General features: G+C 42.6%; 2 protein-coding genes across 2 annotated transcripts; one reads left to right on the top strand and one right to left on the bottom strand.

The window, feature by feature from the left end:
• On the bottom strand, window positions 1-7,113 carry alg2 (ALG2 alpha-1,3/1,6-mannosyltransferase). The gene is made up of 5 exons (XM_071537835.1): window positions 7,015-7,113; window positions 5,840-6,011; window positions 5,477-5,614; window positions 4,371-4,538; window positions 1-1,841 (listed from the first exon to the last, which is right to left on the bottom strand). Exons 2-5 carry the CDS (start codon window positions 6,008-6,010, stop codon window positions 1,101-1,103), a joined length of 1,218 nt encoding a protein of 405 aa, XP_071393936.1. The 5' UTR covers window position 6,011; window positions 7,015-7,113; the 3' UTR covers window positions 1-1,100.
• Window positions 7,114-7,500: 387 nt separating this feature from the next.
• Window positions 7,501-11,592, top strand: sec61b (SEC61 translocon subunit beta). The gene is made up of 4 exons (XM_071537834.1): window positions 7,501-7,637; window positions 8,221-8,318; window positions 9,600-9,704; window positions 10,988-11,592. The coding sequence occupies exons 1-4, from the start codon at window positions 7,635-7,637 to the stop codon at window positions 11,073-11,075; spliced, it is 294 nt and encodes a 97-aa protein (XP_071393935.1). The 5' UTR covers window positions 7,501-7,634; the 3' UTR covers window positions 11,076-11,592.
• The last annotated feature ends 10,381 nt before the right edge of the window (window positions 11,593-21,973 follow it).

The following is a 21,973-nucleotide window of genomic DNA, read 5'->3' as shown; positions in this document are numbered from 1 at the left end:
TCTGAGAATGTTTCATAAACAACTCGAGGCACTATCAAATCTGTTCAATGAAAAGAACAAGGGATTCTTTAGCATTAACAATGTTTCTGTGCCTCCTCTCTCACCCACAAAATCCTTAGCAAACACTATTAAAGGCCAAAAAAAACTTACCAACAAAGCAAACCACACAAGAGTCAGGAAACTATGTGTCCTCTTGTTTATTAAGACTTCAGGAATGTCAATAAGAGCATGTCTATACAGTAGGAGGGCTGAAGAGGCCAGCTGGCAGACACAATGACCTTCTGCTATTCTCCCCATTGATAATGACCCAGACACAGGCGCACTGCCCATCAGCCAGACCTCTAATAAAGCCAAACACTCTCTATCATCTGCTAATAACCCCCACGCAGCCGCAGAGTCACGGACAGACCAATGTCCTCCGACTGTGAGGAGCGAACAAAGCTCTGGGCGGACGGGAAGTAGCGGAAAGCATCCTGCTTATCGATCTGGGGCTGTGCACTGCCTGATGGCACAAGGTGGTAACTACATTCTTCTTCTCTCACATACACACATAGACAAAGACTACTGTAGAGAGGGAAAGGAAAAAAAAAAAAAAACACATACACAGTGCAAAACATTTCATTCCACCAATCAATCCTTTCAGTACACTCATTTGTTAGGCCCTTGGTTGCAGGGCGGCTGCACGTACACATGCACAATTAGACACGCACACACACTCACACACACACAAACAGGGGTGGTATTTTTCCAGGATAGGTAAACTCGTTACTCTTTTCTTAATTGGTACAGAGATTCCGTCCTTCTTTTTTCCTCTAAGCAACCCCTCCAGGGGAATGCTGATTAATTGTCCTTCGAGTCCTCATAATACCACCACCTCCCCACACATATACACATACATTCTCTCCCATAAGAAACCCACTTCCACTCTCTATGAACCTACACCCCACTTGTCCACCGTCAGTCTCACAGTTCAGCAGAAGATAACGCAGCTCCAAAAAACAGATCAAAGCTCAGGCCAGTGCATTCTATTCAGAGTTCCCCCGTTCCCTCAACCCTAGCCTCCATCCCGGTCGTCTCCTGCCTCGGCCCCAGCCTTCGCCTCACTGGGTCAGCCTCAGGATGTACCCGTGCAGCTGGTCTGAGAACGCCTGGAGGGAGAACTTATCTTGTACCCTCCTCCTCCCAGCTTGTCCCATGTCCCTGCGGAGTTGAGGCTCCCTGACGAGCCTCTCCATGGCCTCAGAGAAAGCCTCAGCAGTGGGCTCACACAGGAACCCCGTCTCCCTGTCCCCCACGCTCTCCAGCGGGCCCCCGGAGTTCACCGCGATAACGGGGCAGCAGCAGTACATGGCCTCTACGGGAACGATCCCAAAATGCTCTCTGCTCGGGGTGTAGAGCACCGCCGCGCTGCCTCGCAGCAGCGCCACTTTCAGCACATCAGACGGGGAGCGCAGGAAAGTGACACAATCCTCCAGGTCCAGCCGCGCTGCTAGCTCCTTCAGTTCAGTATAGTGTTGAACATTCTCAGTCACTCGGTCGTCGTAGCCCCCCGCCACCACCAGGTGAACGCCTGCTGTCTGGCCCGAGGCCAGGCTGCCCCTCAGGGCGGCCAGGGCCTGCAGGGCCAGGCCCAGGTTCTTCTTGCGCTCGTAGCGGTTCAGAGAGAGGAAGAGGCAGGAGGTTCCCTCAGGGAGCAGCCCCGCCAGGCCCTCCACCTCACTGGACGGCTGGTCAAAGGTAAGCGTGTTCAGGGAGGGATAGAGGACATCCGTCTGGACTCCTCCTAGACTGTGAAACGTGTCTCTGAAGACCCCTGCGGTGAACTGGCTGTTTACCAGAATCTAAGAGGCAGGAGACAGAGATTAGTTCATAAGGATCTCACATATATCACAGATGCTTTAATTCCTTTTGAGTTAAATGACAGCCTGAGGTCTTTGGTCATCTAAAGGGCTGACTAGACTGAAATCAAAATGTCATCGGGTCTTTTCCATCAGGCCCTGGGCTTTTGCAGCAACCTGCCTGAGGAGATCTGGCTGGTCAAATCAGTATCTTCTTTTACTTTTCACAAAATCACTTTAATAGACTTGCTTTTTTAATGGTTAAATGGACTTGCTTTTACCAATAATGTATGCCTTGTATTTTGATTTATTCCATTTCACTATAGTTTTTACCACAGTGTGGCTGCAATGGCACTGTGGTCTTCAAGAGCCAAATTCAAGTCAGTCAGTCACACTGAGACATTTCACTCCTCTGGGCACTGTCAAACAACATTAGTTAAGTAAAATGAAAAAAATAAAAACTGTATTATTGTGAAAATGAAACTTTAAAAATAAAATCTCATGTTGGCTGCAATTTTTCACAACTCCCACAATCCTCTTCTTGCATACAAACAAATTTCAATGACGTCACATGACAAGAGAATTCCGGATTCCTCGACTACTGGTTTGCATGGACTATGGCAATACAATGTTGTACTGGAGGTGGACAAATAATGCAAACATGACATAAAAAAGGACTTTCACTATGAGGTAAATGAAAATCACAATTACAAATGAAGTTTCCAGTTGAGTCCAGTTGAATGTCAATTAGTTGTATGCATCAGCTTTAAAAACAGGCCTATCAATCACCACTTTTATATGTGAGTTTTCAAGACAACATGAGGCAACTAACAGAGTTCCAAAGAGAACAAATAGCTGGTGCCAAAATTGCAAGTGCATCGGCCACAAAAACGAAAAAATTATTTGATGCGGCAAGGGGAACAGTTTTGAAAACCATGAAAACATGCAAACAATGCCACAAAGTGCACTGGCAAAGAGAACAGCGGTTAGAAGTCATAACTCATTGAAAGGGATAGATGGACACTTAACAGAATAGTTGCTGAACACCACAAATTATGGCCTCAAAAATGACCACAGACTTGACTCCACACCACTGTGAAACAGTCTCAACACAACACTGGAAGCTTTCCCTGTTGAAGAATGGTCCGATATCCCACTACACACAGTAGTGTCCTGAAGGCAATTTGTGCCTCTGTCCCTTTTAAGTTACTTGATATTTGTACATTGTTAGGTGTTTTCATTATTTTTTTTCCACCCCCTTGTATGGCAATATACATAGCTTAATATTTTTGTGACAAAACATACTGTAGCATTTTAGAAAAAAAATCACATTGTTCTATAAGCAGAGCTTCTATCTATGTGTGAAATATGCAAAAAGTTATATTTGCAAACAGTTCAGTTTCTTATGTTAAGCCAAGCAGCCTAACATCACCGTTCTCCATAGAAGAGATTACAGCAGCTGATCAACTAGGTGAGCCACAGAGCTTGAGATCATATTCAAATAAACTGATAATTAATATGGTCTATATCTCATCATCACCAATGCACCATGGGATTGTGCAGAATATGTATGTTGTTTTACAGTCTACTCTTTCACTTTTAATGACTTTAAATTGATGATTTACTGCTTTATGTACTGTACTGTAAAGCATTGGGACATAGTTACACAAAGTGCTGTATAAATAAAGTTTATTGTTATGGTTTATTACACGCGTCTCCTTTAAGTATATACCTCTGAGATTATCTGTCTTGTGCTATAAACCTACTATGTGCATCTGAATCAACATACATGATCATCATTTAGAATTCAGTAACTGTCTTTACTGCTGTTTAAGCCAGAAATCACTTTCCTGTCTGCAGCTAGTGCAAAACGCAGCAGCATGGCTTTAAAATCTAATTTTGAATCTGAATCATATTACCCCCATTTTTAGCATCTCTACACTGTCTGCCTGTTGGTTTTAAAATTGATTTTAAATATTTTACTACTTATAAGACCCTAGCTCCACTGCAGACCTTTAAACCCCCCATGAGCTGCAGCCCGGCCTGAAATCCTCAAGCAGGACCCTCAGGCTGTTCCCAAATCTGCACTTCAGACTGAAGTTGACAGCGTTTGCCGTCAGGGCCCCTATGGGTTAAAAGGTGCCTGAGGAACTTAGGCTGGAAAAATCTGAGACATCTTTTAAATCACGTCTCTTAAATCTCCTTTTTATACACAGGCTTTTATGCAATTGGGTTACACCTATTTTATTGTTGTTTGTTTTATTCATATTTTAAGCTTGTTTTAATTCATGACTGGCATTTTTATGGCTTGCCATATTGACCTTTATTTACTTTTGTTCTACTGCTTGTTTAGCATTCTATAACACCATTTTGAATAGTGCAATATAAATTAAGTGTATTAAGTTTATTATTATTATTTCTCTGAATGGGAAATTTAAATTTAATGAGAACAGTGAAACGACTCGGTCGTGTATGCAACCCATCTCATGACCTTTCGTATGAGCCAGCCTGCGCCCCTTAGCCTTCCCGTACCATATCAGCCATGCCAGTGGTGCGCTCCTCCAGCCAGTCGATGGGAGCGCGGTAAAGCTTCTTCAGGGCCGACTTCCTCTGGGTCAGCAGCTGGTCTGGGAAGTGACAGTAGAACAGAACCTTCTTCCTGTGACGGGACAGTCTCAGTACCGGGATGCACACCGACACCTGGGGACGAAAGAAAGGAGCATAAACAAGGCAACAATAAACATGTCGCCCCACACAAATAATGCAGCCCCCCTCACAGTTAGTCAGGAACAAATATGTCACCTTGTTTAGACCTCTAATTGTAGCGCCCCACTTGCACCAAACTGTGTAATTTTGAAAATGCTGGAGTGCAGCGGTGAGATGCATAATTTCCCCAGGATTTGAACAAATCCAATCAGGGGTGTCTGAGGTATCGCGTGCCACATGGACAAACAAACTATGTGGTGACCCCTTCAGGCAGGGAGAAGAAGTGGTGATGTGGTCATGACATGTCAGACATGACATACACCAAGACAGACGACCAAGCGATGAAACGAAAGGAGACGGATCCAAAGTACTCTACCCTACTCTACTACTGTAAAATAGCTATACGCTACACATTATATCTGAATAAAAGATATAAAAAATATAATAAAAAATGTCTAAAGCATAACTATAAAAAGATCTATTATTATATTGTGAGAGCACTATGGCCCTGACCGTTACAAGCCTTATTTTTCGTTGCTTGTAATGCTGTAGATCTAGGAACTGAAGCTTATTCTAGTGAATAACTTGATTCTAGAGGTTCATTCTAGTGGTAAGTCGCTCCAAATGAGAGCGTCAGCCAAATGCCTAAAAAGTAAAATGTAATGTAAATTTAACAATGAGCATACAACTCTGTACTTATGTGTAAGAGAGAGATATAACTGTGAGTGAGTGAGTGAGTGAGTGAGAAAGAGAGAGACAAAGACCATTGTTGATAATGTAAGTTATCCTCTGAGTGACAGACTCAGTTACACAAGATAGAAGGCAAACTAAGGAGAGTGATGACAAGAGCTCCTTGCTGATGGACGGACAGACAGACAGACAGACAGACAGACAGACAGACAGACAGACAGACAGACAGACAGGCGGCTCACCTGATCACAGAAGATGACATCATACTCCAGCCCGCTGAAGAAGACCAGGTAGAGAGCCACATATATCATCCTAAGGTAGGCACACAGGGCATGCAGGTAGCCACACACACTGGTGGGGAGCCAGTCACCCACACACACCTATTAGAAGAACAAAACAGGGTTATACACACTTAAATATTCATATGGTTACCGGGGAAATACATGAAAAAATGCAGGGAAAAATTGAAGAAAGCAACAATACCTCATTAAAGGTTTTGTGATATATCTTTGTGTGTGTACCTAAACTAACTATTACATGTTTTATATATACAATTCAGAGGTGTGTGTGTGTGTGTGTGTGTGTGTGTGTGTGTGTGTACCCACCACAGGCAGGTCTGGGTCCAGGGTCTCAGAGAAGCAGTGTGTGGGATCGTGATGGGCTGTCCAGATCTGGACACTACATCCCCGAGACTTCAGAGCCACAGCAGCATCGACCACCAGCCGCTCCGCTCCACCGATCCCCAGGTCAGGATGGAGGAACACCACCCGCGCCATCCTGCACACACACACACACACACACACACACACACACATACACACACACACATACACAGTGTGAGCCGTCAAAGTTGAGGTGTGCTGCTTTTCTTTTTTTGAGGAATCAATTCAATTCAAATTACATCTACATTTTTATCAGCATTGTCTTTTTCCTATATGGGAAATTTGGTATGCAGACAGGGTTTGAAATACAGTAAAAACACATTAACTCCCCAAATTATATACCAATAAACAAATTATCAGTTGATAAGATGAGAGGGGAAGTATACAGTGCAAATAATCTTCATTCTTGTTCAAAAACAAGGCTGCTGGCTATACTCATGTGATACTGACCCACACTCCTATATTCTGTAGTGTTAGCAACAGTTTAACAGAAAGGGTGACTTGGCCTGTAAGATTACTCAGATAAAGTTTCTTTTTCATTTAATCAGGTCCATGTTGATAAAAATAAACAACTCTCCAAATCAAGAATCTGGTCTCCGATGGCATTAAGAGACACTTTCTGGAACTGCATCGTTGAAAAACACCTAGCATAATTTGTCCTTGTGGTCTCGTAAAATAATTATATGACCTTCTACAGCCACTACAGCTTCATTTCATTATAGATCCGAAAGCATAAAATGTGCCTATATGTCCTGCGCATCATCCTGGGTACTGTCAAGATGTTCCCAAATATTTCTACCATTCATTGTCAGTGGGGAACATCCAGAAAGCCTCTTGCTGGCATTACAGTTAGGAGTTGTGGTTCTCTTGTTCTCTTGTTCACTCTGTTCAAAATCAATGAATTCTGATTCAAGTGGATATTTGTTTTAGGCAGGGTTGATAAATTATCATTTACAGTGTTGCTATGGTGGTGGTTGCTAGTCTAGTCGCTGGGTTTATAAACTGTATTTAGTTAGCAACTTGGTGGACAGCTGTATTTATAGCTGAACATTACATCCACATCTCCATACACTTCATCTTGTGAGTTTCTAAGCTCAATTATAATGCCGAACGTTTACCTTGTGTATCTCGACTATGCACCTTGTCCAAGTTTGGGGAAACCCGTGATTATGCTGCTGTGTCTTTTGCCCTGTAGTTTCTTTAGTGGAAATGCTGTCATGGATTACTCTGACACTGTACCAGTCGGACGCCATGATGGCTCAAATTCTCCGTTGTAATCTAGCCATTCGCGCCTTCATGTATGAACCACAATGGCGCCTAATTCCTCATTGAGCAGCAATACGCTTCCTGTGAGACACGTCACCTCACGACAAAAGCGGTCATCCATTTGCCTTTAAATTTAAATACCAAGAAATATTCCATTAAAATAGAATAAAACGATAAATAGTTTTGAAAAATATTTTATAGGCGAAATACTGAAAATAAACACGTGAAATGAGGTGTTCAGCTAATTACCCGTGCAGACAATGCGACCAGACTGTCAGGCTTCTGCTCGGCCTCCTGCGTTGGTCTTCTGTTTTGCAGTCGTGTCCTTTTTAGACAAGCGTCATCTTTCTGAGCTCTCTTCTCAAGTTTTGACGAATTCACACCGGCTGCCCACTGTTCATTTGACGTGGACATCAGCTTGAAGAGGGGCTCAGGGTTTCATATTCAACTCGCATCGCAACATTAAACCAACATGGTGAGTTTCCCCCCACTCCGTCTGCCATTGTATGTTCATAGCCAACCTGCTTACTTTCTGCTTAGATTCCGTTAGAATGGAGCTAACGTTATGCTATCTGCTAGCTTGCTTGCTAACGTTAGCTCTTCATTTGTAGACGTGGCTAACGTTATACTTCAGCATTTAAATTGACTGACGAATCAAAAGATCTTTCAGCTGGTCCAGTATTTAAGTAAGCAATTATATATATACGCAGTTGCTAGCCAACGAGACTATGTATGTTTCCTATGCCAATTTTATAATGAAACTATACTATGGGCCAAGGCCATAGCCATCAGTGTCTGGGACAAACGTGACAGTCCAGATGTTGTCAAGAGATCATATTAAGCCCTCTTTATTAGAATAGTTAAGGTGTGTGTGTGTGTGTGTGTGTGTGTGTGTGTGTGTGTGAGAGAGAGTGTGTGAGAGAGTGTGTGAGAGAGTGTGTGAGTGAGTGAGAGAGAGTGTGTGTGTTACTGAAGATAGAGAGAGAGAGTCAGTGTGTGTGGTTGAGTGAGTGTGAATCCTATCTGCATGTGTTTTAATTCTGGTGTCTTTCTCCCAGCCTGGACCAGCAGCAAGTGCAACTAATGTTGGGGCCTCCAGCCGTTCCCCCAGCAAGACAGTGGCTCCCCGCGCAGCAGGCTCCACAGTCAGACAGAGGTATACACTCACAGCCTCACAAACTTTTACCTCAACAAAATTCACTCATGCACACAGACATATAACCTCTCTTAAGATAGGAGAAGATGGAGCTTAAATGATAACCGTGGAGAAACTGTGCAAAGCAGCTGTTCTTTTTGATTACCCCTCTACTTCCTACACTTTTCAGTCTGTCCAGATGATGGCTAACAGTGGTCTGGTTTCTATTACAGGGTCAAACAAGGCATGGCTTTATAGTTACAGTTCTCACTCATTCATTCTCTCCAAAAAAATATGTCTGATTCATTTTCCACAAGAGTGATTATATGCCAGCAGCAGAGTACTTATACCTGGTAAAGTGGGTATTGATGTGCACTGTACATTAAATAAGCAAGATAAGGTGCCCAGCAATTCTGGTGTGCACTCTTTTAGACCCTCTCCATGATTATTATCCATATACCCCCAACCTGACCCCGCCCCCTCATTACATCATACTGTAATAAATGATTGATGATTTTCAGATAACCCTTCGCTGTATTTTTGTGAGCCCTGAGGAGATTAGAGCAGCAGATAGATGTTGTGCTCTGGGCTTAATCAGTGTGTAATCAGAGGCTCGCTGTCACCTCTCTCATCATTACCTATTACAATCACCCTCTTCATTACCGCATTAACCTCCATTTAATCTCATCACCAGTGAACTAGCCATGAATCACTCAGCCCTGCCATCACCAGCTACTGTACTTGGAGTTGTATTCTAAATACAGCGTATAATGCCACTCTTTTTTTTCTAAATAGCCAGCTCAGATCCTCCAGAAATCACTAGAAATTAATTGGCATCAAGCTTCTCTTGAGTAGGGTTAGCGGTTTGACTTGGTGGGAAAACCTGCCAGTCGTAGTGATTGCAAAGTTTAGTTTTCAGAAACTACTTGCACAGGGAAAAACCTCAGGTTTCAAAAGTAGGCACTTGACAGTTACAGATTTCAATACGTTGACATGAACTTGACCTTGACTGCGCTGTCCTGGTGGCTCGATGGTCTAAGGCATGTACCATGTAAACACAATGTCCTGGGTTTGAATCTGGCCCAGGACCTTTGGCGCATGTGATCCCCCTCCCTCTTCCCCCTTTCCTCTCTCTTAACTTTCTCTAGGCAAAAATGGTCAAAAAAAGAATCTTTAAAAAAATAAAGAAAACTCCATGACCATATAATCAGATATATGATATAGTTCTTCACACAAAACTTGTGACACTTGACAGTGTTGACATACTTTTGACTTTGCGTGTTTTATGTGTGTGTTTCACAGGAAAGCAACCAGCAGCGGCACACGCAGCGCTGGCAGGACCACAGCATCGGCAGGCACTGGGGGCATGTGGCGCTTCTACACAGAGGACTCGCCAGGGCTCAAAGTGTAAGTGCAGTGCAGAAGAGCAGTTATACACACACTCCTGCATGAACGTATGGACTCACAGGTGCAAGTAAACCCGGGCTGAACGATTTTGAAAAAATATCTAATTGCGATTATTTTGACTGATATTGCAATTGCAATATGATTTGCGATATTAGAGGGAATGATCATTTTTACATCATTAGTCTAATTTTCATTGAAAAACATATTAAAATGATTATGGTGTGATTTTTGCGGGGATCTGTACCAAACAAAGATGTTTTCTTAAGTCTGTAGAATATGATGTGTAGGCCAGGACATCTCTGCAGCACGACAATATTTCATTTAAAATGGTATTTTGACACACGTCGCCTTTAACAAATATTGCGCCTCCTGCGATTTGAAAATTGCAGTAGGCCATATTGCAATTTCAATAAAATTTTGATTAATTGTTCAGCCCTACTGTAAACACACGCAGTAATATTCAGTCTTGGATATTCTTTCATTTTTTGCATCCACTCACAAATACATGCCTTCACTAATTCTAAGATAGACTCTCTCTTTCACACACACAGTATCAATAAGGGTATTCATGTTCATTAGGTGGATTGATATGAATGTTTAATGACGGGAAATTGAGTTTAGGTGCCTCTGTGGTAGAACAAATAATCTCTGCCCCGCTGATCACCTGGTGTGAGAGTGTACCTGTGCATGTTTCTAGGTGTGTGTGTATGTTGCGCACACAATTTGAATTTGTTGAGTGAGCATGCATTTTAAAAACTTCCTCAACCTTATAAACTTTTATTCTGCTGCAAAACCTCCCCAATATTAGAGAACGCCTCCCGTCTTCTGGCCGTTCCCGGTCATGGTTGATCGATGGTGCTGTGGAGGTTATTGAGTGTATTTCTCCAGCAGTCGAAGGAGGGCAGACTAGCCATACAGTGCTGTATATCGAGTGTGTGTTTGTTCCTGCGTTAGACGCCGGCCTCAAAGCTTCATTAAAGGATCCACTCTGAAAGGTCAACTCAATTACAGCCTTCTGACAGGGGGAGGAGGGGGCAACGGAGGAGATGGTTGGCATGGCAATGCTGGTACTTAGCGATGCGCCTCTCCACCCCACCCCCACTCAGTCCCTCCTTCAGAGATGAGAGCCCCTCCTTGTTTCCAAAGCTCATCAATAAAATCAGCCACTCCACTAAGACTCTCGCTCATGCCGGGGTTATAGCAAATGACGGGACTTTGTGTGTGTGTCTCTGCACACAAGTGTGTGTTTAAGTGTGTTAATCTGGGTGTCTCTGTTGTGACAGTGGGCCGGTGCCAGTGCTGGTGATGAGTCTGCTCTTCATCGCCTCGGTCTTCATGCTGCACATCTGGGGGAAGTACACCCGCTCTTAAACTCCATCCTGTGACCTCCAACCCTGCGCCTCGGCTTCTTAACACATTGGACCTGGACCAAACAGCAAGCGAACAATACCCACACTCCCCTAGTCCCCTCCCGCCTACACTACAACACACACACAGACTTACAAACTGGGTTTTGTATGCACCCGTTTCAGTAGATGATCTTCATCTGCACTGATGGTATCCACCTTGTTGCTTTTACCCATCCCATGTTTTTAAGATCAGTTAGGATGGAGGAGGGGAAGCCGTTCTAGCCCACCTCAGATGCTGTGTGTGTGTGTGTGTGTGTGTGTGGCCTTCCCTCCGAGCAGCAGCAGCTTGTGTTCCCTCCACCGCTGCATGCAGGTTCAGTGCAGAGTGTTCAAGGACATTGTTGTTTTTCAGGCCCCCAGCAAACATCCCTCTTTCCAGCCTGAATTGGAACATGTTATTATTATTTTTTTTGTTTTTTGTTAACCGCATTTGTACAAAATTTAATTGTAATATTGTACAATAAAAGACTCAAATAGAATGTCTGTGTTTTAAATGAAACCCCATTTTATTTTGGTGATATGTGTATTAGAAAGTGCAATGATCACATTAACAGTGAGCTTTTTGTGTAAGAGAATGTTTTTAACTATACTGTCAATGAACAGTGAGGCAGTGACTTGTGTTGCTGCTTTGAACCTTCTTTAACTGCTAGCTGACTATTGAAAGTTGGGTTTTTTGCACTTATGGCTTATTGTCCACCACCAAATGGCATTTGAAGATGTTTCTGATTTAGTTAAGGGTAATTACATTCTAGATGGGTGTGGTTTGCCACAGAACAATATGAGTGGCAGAAAGTTGGGACAATCACAGAACTATTTAAAAGTTGAGTGTATTGACAATTCATGTAATGCTATCTGAGTTGTCCTGTCCACCCTGTTGGTTAACACAAAAACTATTTTTGCAACTTATTTGAACCAGGTTTGGGCTATACCTCTTCATTAATCCTATCAGTGTGGAAAGAGATATCATGTACATTTGTTAAAGAACCTTGGCTAGTACCCAAAATTTGCATTCCTGCTGACTGTATAATCAAACTGCATTATACAAAATCCTAATCATGCCATGTCTTGTGGGACACAACTTGTAATGTGTGATGTGAGTCATCCTATGGATTTGCATGTGAGCCTCTTCAAGATTATATGTTACAACACACATGGACAGCATCTTATTATCTGTATGAGCAGAAAAGGTCAGACCTATATATACATATTCCAGCAGCTTTAAAGACATTTGACTTCAGATGAAAATTTTAACTTCACAGTATGTATACATCTATAGAAGTTCAGAAGCATCAACCTCCAACATTAACTGTCCCAGGGTTTGCTATCACCGCCAGCATTGAAGCTTTTTTTTTCTGCAGCTCACAAAATAAATAATTGCTGATAGGCAAAATTACTTTTTGAAAAGTAGCAAGTAAGAATCCATAGCATCAGAGTAATACCAGAAGGCAAAAGACCTGCAGTGCATCAGAAATAATGTTGCAGATGTTTAATGACCTGTAGCATCAGATTAATAATTTCTTTGACTAAATATGTCACATCGTAAGTATGCAGTACCTTTACTCCTTTGAATCCAGTAGACTACATCTGGGGGAGAATAAAGCTTCTGACCACTACAGAAAATATGAATGGTTGTTCTAGGAGAGACAAAAATACAATACATTCACAGTACAATTTAATCTATTTTTAATAAATGAAAAAAGATAGAAAAAATTTTAAATCAACAAATCATATTCTTTTAACATTTTTGAGAATAGGTATTTTGCAAGCCCTTGTTGTCAGTGAACTGGCTCACAGTTTCTAGTGATATTTATTGAGTGTGATCAGTTTGCATAATTAAATGAATATATATTTTAAGTTTTCCTCTATAACCACTGAAAACCTATCCTAAATGTGCTTTAGTTGAAGTTTGCCCAGGTGAAGACTTCTTCACCTGCAGTGTCCTCCTCTTCCTGCGGGGGGCGCTCCAGACTATTGTCTGAACATCACTTGCTCAGCCAAGATTTCAAGATATTAAGCTGTCCTCGCGGAGGGACAGGCATGAACACATGTTCTGCTGTGCCTTTTTACTGATGAAATCATTATATTACTATGTGGCATACCCAGCGGGCATAGACAGACTGAGGTACAGCAGTGAAAGTATTTGATAAAGTCTGTGTTAATCAAGTGTGTCATAGCCAGAATTCTCAGTTTTGAATGAATTCTCTTGAGATGAATTGCACCAGTTGAGTGAAACATGGTTGAAATATGTCAAAATAATTTGATTTGTCTACATGGGGTTAAATAGAGTGCAGCACCTACAGAAGAATTTACAACGTGATGCTCAGTATAATGACCAATTAAGTTGTAGCAGTACAGTATGCTGCTGGCTGGATGTTTTGTAGTTGTAGAAGTAGTTGTTGGCCAACCTGCATCCCCAGGTTATCTCTGTTGAATATGAAACCACCAGCTGGCACCGCCTGTGCTTGTGCGCGCACATATGTGTGTGTGTGTATGTGTGTGAGCTTGTTCATTGTGTTTAACATAGCGTTCGGATCCTGTTCATTAATTCATTCTGTTGCTATGGCTCTGCTTTCCCACAGGCTTCCAGTGTTCGTGGCAAACCCAGTCACCACTGCCACATCACTCTCTCTCACACAAACACACACACACACACACAAACTCCACGGCACAATTCACGGTGGCACAACACGGCAGTGAGCCAGAATAATTCAACATAACAATTAAATATGAAGGAGCGGTGGTGAGGCTGTCCCTCAGTGTTCAGGAGTCAGACAGGCCCAGGCAGCATGTGGAGCTCTGTCACCCTCCATGCTGCTGCTGCTCCAAACCAACTACCTGTAGTTCCAAACTCCTCCTGACACGGTCTATAGAAGTCAACTTGAAGTTACATCAAGGGGTAAAAATGAGCTTGAATTTTTTAATGTCTGGGACCAAAACCCACAGTCTTTGTCATATGAACCCCTTGTGTTATGGACAGATAGATGCATACAACACCTTGTTCATTATAGGGAATATTAAAATGCATCGACAGTTCCCATATTCTAATAAGTCAGAGATCAATAAAATTCAGTGACGCACTGAAAGCGAAGCTCTCATTTATAGGGTTGTCTGCAAAGCAAAGTGAAAAGGTTTCTACACTACTACACACTTTACACTAAACAACAAATAATAAACTACATAAAACAGAGTGGATAATAAAGTGAATCAGCCATAAAGAAAAGCATATCGTCATAAAGAAAAGCATAGGAAAAAGAATATTGTGCATGCATTAAGGCTTCAACTTGATTTTCGAGCTCAAGAAGTTGACAAAAGAAAATGCAAACGAGCCAGTGTGGATGAACCGGGATGAAGGAAGGTAAACACTGTTCGTCTTTCACATCTAGTCATACATTTGGTCAGGTTGGAATTCACAACTGAGTGATTTATTCCCTCTGCTGATGAGACGATTAGGTAGAAGGTGTTGGGAGTCATAGTCATTTCCACTCTGAGCTGCATCAAAAAGAGATTTCATCAACAGGTATAAATTACCAGACAACTGAAGACTATATCCGAACTCTACATAAATCATCCTGGACATACACTGAGTGGTATAACATGTGTCTTATGGAAGTAACAAGAGAGAGAGAGAGAGATGAGTGAGAGATAGGAAGCGATAGGAAGAGAAAGAAAGAAAGAAAAGAGCAGCTTTCTTTAGAGCTCTTCCTCTCTGTGTCTTTTTCACCAGAAACCATATCCTGTGAAGAAACCGCAGGCTTTTTCAAGGGACGGTCCCTCACACAGACACAAGCATGCGCACGCACACACAATATAGGAGACCTGTAAATAGGTCACATGTATATTCTCTTCTGTGACACTTGCTCCCTCTGTGGTTTATGCATGGGGAGAAAAAAACTCTCTCTCTCTCTCTCTGGCAGATACACTCAGATACCTTCCCTCAGCCCTGAGGATTCAATCTCACTGTCCATTGGATATCAGACACACTAGGGGGGATCCAAAACTAGTCTTCGTTTTATGCTGAATATTTCTTCTTCAAATGTGTGTGTGTGCACTCACTTGTGTATGTTTGCATGTGTGTGTGTGTGTGTGTGTGTGTGTGTGTGTGTGTCTTTGAATGGATCACACGGTTGGTAAAGCGTGGCATGGAGAAGCGGGCAGAATCGATTCAGCTCTCTGACCAAGCGAATCCTAAGGGACGTCCCAAAAACCAAGGGGTGGTGTGGTGGGGCGAGCCTGGAGCCTGATGTCCTAATCCTTACGCTATGCCATTGGCATTATGTGTGTGTTTTGGTCCGGACCTTATGATCATAAGACCAGTGGTCAGGCAGTGATTAGTCAGCAGCATAGCAGCCAATAGGCCAGATATTCTGTTAATGGCCAGTGATCAGTAGCATGCCCTGGTCTGCTGAGAGGTGATGGCTTGTTCACTGTAAAACAATCTGCCTCCATATTCCACCAGGGGCAGCGCACATGGCCACAGTCATATGTATCTGGGTCAGGAGGGTCAGTGAGAGAGGTGAGGGGAGAGAGAGACAGAGAGTGTGTGTGTGCCAGCTGGAGACTCCCTGGTTCTCTCTGGATCCGGACCCTCCTTCAGACAGAAATAAGAGCGTCAGAGTCCGGGCCAAGGCTGAGTCTGCATCTATCACTACCTCGCCTCTCCCTCTCTCTCCCTTTAATACTCTGTGACACACACTCACCTCGTGGTTTATGCATGGCAGATGAATACTGTGAAGACTCTGCCTCACTCTCTCTCTAACATGCAGCCACACACACACACACACACACACACACACATCTCTACATATCTACAGACATAAACACTTGTTGTCTCTTGGTTTGCGGTCTAACAGAAAGTTTTAAACACCCTGCAGAGATGTTACTTGTAAATAACAAGTAATAATTACTGATAACATTTCTATTAAGTACTATTAAGTTAAGTATTAACTATACCTGTTTATAGTGCATTTCAGTGTAGTTATAATAAGCTATAAATATGATTTGATATTATTGTGTTATGACAATAACTGTAGTTGTTTAAAAGTGGTTTCAAAATCCATTTATAATGCATTGCTTTATAAATATTTAATAATAAAGACTTATGTTTGCTGTAATCTATGTTTCTATTGTACAACCAGCCTGTACCTCTGAGACATACAGAGCTTTATGACAGAACTGATTATAGTGTCTTTAGAGATTTTTGAACCAGTATTGAAGTATTTTTGTCCGCTTTAAATAAAGTGATGCGATCGGAGGCCACTGCACCTCCATCCCAGCATGCCGAGCAATGCAGGTGATATTCTATTATAGAAAGAGACTGCATATATCCATATATCAATGTCAGAGGTGTAAGATCAAGAGGTCATACATTAACACATTCACCAGTACCTGCACACTGCACAACCAAATCCATTATACCCATCAAAACAGATTACTTCATTTTAGATATACAGTATTTTACATTACTACTGAGATATTTGTCATGTACATGGACAATCTTGTTCATAAACAGTGCAGCATCTCTGGAATTCCACTTTCACCAAACAAAAACTAGCTGCTCCACAGTAAACAGTGAACACATTATCTGACACCTGTGACCTCCCACATCACATTGATTTTAAATTCCGTCAACAATTGTTGGCCACTTGTTTGCCAAAATTGTGTCAATGAGTCTAGACACTTGCCGAGCCAGTATTCCCACTCAATTACCCTGTTGTTGCCACCCGCAATCACCATGTACATTTTTGAACATGTTTTGTGAGGTGATTTCCACGGTGCTGTCACACACCCACTTTAAGTGCGTCATGTCTGTTACAAAATACTGAGCAAACAGTTGGCTTTGGTTGAACTAGGACAAAATTACACGAGTCGTAGTTCAAAAAGGTTTATAAGTAGACAAACAGAATGCACTAAGGGGGTAAAATTTAGGTGAAAGGATGTTCATAGTTTGTACTAGACTATTGACTGTTTTATTTATGACCATCTCCCAAAAACAGTTGATACTCATGAGGATCATCTCAAACCTAAGAGGTATTTTCATATATTTCTCAAGCAAATATATTATGCAATACATTATTTGGTAGCCTACATTTAAGTGTCCTTTTGCACGGAACACGTGCCCCATTCACAAAACAAAGGTGTGATGCCATAGTAAGGAGTCATGTTGAACATTCCGTGACATCACATAGGCATAAGATCACAAGCGTATTCCAGTTGTCAGTTCAAGGATGCAGTCAAATGAGACAGGAGAGCTGCATGAAGAAAATCAAACAGAGATGGAGAAAAAGACAAACACAAGAAAACAAACATACCGGGGCTCAAAAGAAACAGAATCGGAGAAAATGGAGAAGAAAAAGATGGTAAGGGGGGAAATAAAGCCATCAAAAGATTGTATGGACAGAAAAAATGAACAAGGAGGGGAAGATGAAGCAGGAGGTACAAAGAGAGGAGGAGGAGAGGAAGACAAAAGAACACAAGGCCCTGGAAAAAGACAGACGTAAACGACGTTACAGAAAGAGACTCCAGTGGAAACAGCTGATGGTGGAACAAAAACAGAACAAAATAGACAGAAATATACTGATATGTGCACAGAATTTAACGGAATGGAACAGAGAGGGGGCTCAGCTTAAGGTAAACAAAAATTAAAGTGGGAGAAGAGTGGGAGAAAAGAAGGAAGCCAAATACACAAAACACACATTTGGCCTGTTTGACGAAAACACAGTAGCAAAGAACGAGGGGCCAATTAAAAAGAAAACAAAATACAGCAACTGGGTTGCACCACATGGCAGAGAGTAGTGAGACTATATCATAGGGTGAGGATGATGATGATCGTAGAAACCTCCTGAAAGAAAGTGTTAACCAGGCATTAACTCCAGGTTGTAATGATAAAATAGATGAAGAATTGACAGAGCCTGACCAAAAACAGGGAGGGGAGGCCAGTGCTGAAATCTCCAAGGAAACCATTGTAACTGTGAAGGACAGAAACATAGACTGGAGAGCCTTGAACTGGCTCAATCAGAAATTGAAGGACCATAACAAGAGAATGATTGAGAGGATCTGACAGAGAGAGCAGGAGGAAGGGGACATCTGCAATTAAGTTACGTTATGGTAATATATATACCATCACTCACTGAAACATCACCATCTCCGACACTGATGATGTTGACTACTGAATAAGGTTATGAATAATTTACCATCATCGACCTCAGTTGTTGTGCTAGGCATTAACCCAACAGCTTTCCTGAGGGGTCGTAACTGAAGAACTAGGGTGAGTGAGTCTCCTTTCAAACCAATCTCACAACCGAACCCTGATTTAATAACAACTAGGTGATGAAGGATCAGAAATCATAACTCGTGACAACAGTAAATACTTTAAAAAACATATTGTGTCTATGAACATGGCATCTTTCTCACGAGTACATTTGATATGTAATTGTGAGTTACACGAACGCTATCATAATTTTCATCTTCATACATACATCTATGTTACTTAACCCTCTTATCATCACAATAGCTTCTTCCAGTTGATTTGCATATAGTGGCTGCCAGGTTTGCATATAGCATATGTTCTAAGGTATGTTCATTCTTTCTCAGCAGGTATGTCAGGGCAGGTAAGGTACAGCCAAACCTTGACAGTGAATCTGTATGTGTGTGTGTGTGTGTGTGTGTGTGTGTGTGTGTGTGTGTGTATGTGTATGTGTGTGTGTGTGTGTGTGTGTCTTCCAGGGGAAAGATATTTTGCAATCTTAAGTGTTCAGGGTGTGGGTTCATTATGTGAATTGCTTTCTCATATACAGTACAGTCCAAGATAGGTCCACTGGTCTTCTGTAGTGTCACTATTTAAGTTAGATTGCCTATATATAGTCAATACTTCCTTAGACTTTGCTTTCTCTGTTGATGCAACCAAGCAGGAGGCAGTGGCACCCAAGAAAAGGATGAGTGTAAGGCAGAAGAAGCAGCTGATGTAATGTTCAAAAAGGAAATTTAATAGCTAGGAATGAAGAACATTCAAGGCAGCCTTCACCAATTATTGAAGCTTTCATGTACTTGTAGCTTTCCTCTGAGGTGGAAATTATTTGTAACCCATGCTGGTACTCTTTTTGTTTTTCTCCCCCGGCTGACCACCCTCAAGAACCGAAGACCCCCAGCCTTCTCCTCATGCCTGCTTCCATTTTACCTGTGCTCCTTTCATTTTCAAACACCACCGAAAAAACAAAACAGTAAATGAAAGGCAAAAAAAACAAAAAAAAAACAATAACTACAAGTACTGTGTCTGTCCTCTTTTTATTAATATATTTGCATCAGCTTACACACAGCATGACAGCTGAGAAACGGACATGTTTTTTATACTGTAAATGAAAGCAAAGCAACAGAAACAATGGAATGAACAAATGGAAAACAATGAAGGGAATCACTTAAGAAGAAAGCAAAGCAAATAACAGATTATAGTCCTGAGGGGATGACTGCAACAACTATCCACCACCATGCTGTTTCCTTGAATTTTAATGATCATTCACATACCTGTCTGCCTCACTCTTGCCTCAGTAAACAAACTCAAACTCTCTTAAGCGTCCAGTAAACACTTTTCAGTTTTCATTTCAGATTTCATCAGGGACAACAGACGGGACATTTGCGTGGAGGTGGTTGGTGGTATAACATTATAGGAACGAGGAGAAGTACAATTAGGGAGGGGGGTGTTTACATTAAGGAGAACCCCAGGCCGAAGGCAGCGTTGGTCGCTGTGACCTTTTCACACACAAACAGCCCCCCTCCCACCAGCAGCCGGGTAGCACCGTGTCAGGCCTGGTGATGCCCCGTGTGACTGCCACAGGCATGCAGGGCTAACTGGGCTGTGATGTCACCAGCACGTGTCCCCCCCTCCGCTGAGTCCCTTAGAACCCCCCAACCCCTCCCACCCACCCACCCACCCCCACCCCTCTCCCACCAGCCCATGGCATGATCAGACCGGACCCTCAGGGACACACCGGCCATGGCAGGACTAATTTAGGGAGGGGGGGGGGGGGGGGGGGGGGGGGGGTGACACCGCAATGCTGAGTGGCTCAGGTGTCAGCCTTGTGCTTTCTAATATTAAAGACACTTGGCTTGTGTGTGTGTGTGTGTGTGTGCAACTGTGTGCTGTGAGTGTGTGTTTATGTGCAGTGTATTTTTAGGGGGCTGTATTTTCCACTCCTTGTGCAGCGGCGCAGGGCCGTAACAGAGGGGAGAGGTGAGGCAGAGGGGGGAGGGGGGGTGTACAGTGTGTCTGGGAATCACCTGGCTCTTATATAATTTTCTTCTTCATTTAAATATTTTGATGGAGACATTCTGACTACGCCTTCAATTTATTTTGCTACACAATTCTCTGCACTTCTAATTTAAAAAAATAAAAAATAATGGTTCAAATATGGCAGCATCATGACTGCTTTTGCCACAGCTAGTTTAAGTAAATCAACATTGAAATGTTAATGTACACCAACATTTTTACTCCAAAATAACATACATGTACCGAGCGCCGAATTAAAAATTATTCAAATTATAACAATTCAGAAGTTCACCTTCCCTTACTTCTCCATTTCTCCCCCTTCCCAGTCTCCCCTGCTTTTGCTTCCTCTCTCAGTGTCAAAGCATTTCACTTATCTCTGTCCTTCTCCAGGGTTTGGTCTGGTGACTGGACAGATGAGAGTGTAAGTAGGTTACAGATGAGGGACAGTAGTAGGTTAGGGGGTGGGGGGGGGGTTGTCCCTCTCTCTCTCTCTCTCTCTCTCTCTCTCTCTCTCTGGTGTGATGTCAGAGGCACATGGAGAGCATTCCTTCAGAGCAGCGGGTGCCCCTGTCACGTAGCACACACCACTTCACTCTGCCCTTCGCCTGTCTCTCTGACCTCCCCACGGGCTCGTTAAAGTGGCAGCTGAGAGTCCCGTTCCTTTGATGACCGGTGATGTCGCACTATCACTTTTGATAGTTTTGATTGAGTACTATGTGCTGACATTCAACAATGCCCCCTCCCCTCTCTTTCTCTCTCTCCTTGCCTGCACATGCTGACACTCTCTATGAGGACGGGGGACAGTACATGGGACAACAAACAACTTTCTGGCACGGCTGGATCCTGGAGGTGGTGACTGTCTTTACTGTGGATTATCTGAGATCCATGTGTTTTTTCAATGCCAGTAGGTTACATGCATTTTGAACTGGTTGAGTGTTCTCTATGCCAGGCTGGGGAGGCTTCCTATTTGGCTGATCTGCAGGAACAAGACTTATAGGCCTACAGATCCTGTGGCATTGCTGAACAGGACACCTTAGTGTGGAGTACATGTATTGTTTTTTTTTTAAAGAAATTATATTGTCACATTAATGAAAGTTTGAGGGCTGTGGAATGCATTATGTATGGTGGGAAAAGAAGGTCTGACTGTTTGAATTTAAATGTTGATTGTACCTGTGAGGGCTGCCAGCACTGTAAATATTGTTTCATTAAAGAACCACAATTCAAAGTCTTTCTCTCTCTCCCTCTCTCTCTCGGCACTGGGCCAGCAGACTGGTAGACAACAGACATGTGGTTTAGTGGTTTATCTTTTCAGAAGCCTTCCACATGATGAGCGGCAGAGCTCTGAAGCTGATGAATGAGGAAGAAGGCCGACAGTGTCAGATACCATGAGAGCAGCCTTCAGTCACATGTCCGCTGGACAGACATAGAGCATGACGCTTTTGATATATAAACTAATATATATACTGTACCATCACTCACTGAAACATCACCGTCTCCAACACTGACGATGTTGACTACTGAATAAGGTTATGAATAATTTACCATCATCGACCTCAGTTGTTGTGCTAGGCATTAACCCAACAGCTTTCCTGAGGGGTCAT

The sequence above is a fragment of the Centroberyx affinis genome, unplaced genomic scaffold (assembly GCF_046629955.1).
Source record: "Centroberyx affinis isolate AG114_WGS23_722 - 3 ecotype Tasmania unplaced genomic scaffold, CSIRO-AGI_Caff_v1 ptg003132l_1, whole genome shotgun sequence".
Taxonomy (NCBI): Eukaryota; Metazoa; Chordata; class Actinopteri; order Beryciformes; family Berycidae; genus Centroberyx; species Centroberyx affinis.
Note: the sequence above shows the minus strand (reverse complement) of the source record. Positions and strands in the feature narration are given on the sequence as shown.

What these genes read in the sequence shown, in the direction of transcription:
- sec61b (XM_071537834.1), top strand. An exon ending in GGCTCCACAGTCAGACAGAG is followed by an intron (nt 8,319 to 9,599) that starts GTATACACTCAC and finishes TGTGTTTCACAG; the next exon opens with GAAAGCAACCAGCAGCGGCA. An exon ending in GACTCGCCAGGGCTCAAAGT is followed by an intron (nt 9,705 to 10,987) that starts GTAAGTGCAGTG and finishes CTGTTGTGACAG; the next exon opens with TGGGCCGGTGCCAGTGCTGG.
- alg2 (XM_071537835.1), bottom strand. Translation starts at nt 6,010, where the DNA reads ATGGCGCGGGTGGTGTTCCTCCATCCTGACCTGGGGATCGGTGGAGCG. An exon ending in TGGACCCAGACCTGCCTGTG is followed by an intron (nt 5,615 to 5,839) that starts GTGGGTACACAC and finishes TTCTTCTAATAG; the next exon opens with GTGTGTGTGGGTGACTGGCT. An exon ending in ATGTCATCTTCTGTGATCAG is followed by an intron (nt 4,539 to 5,476) that starts GTGAGCCGCCTG and finishes TTTCGTCCCCAG; the next exon opens with GTGTCGGTGTGCATCCCGGT.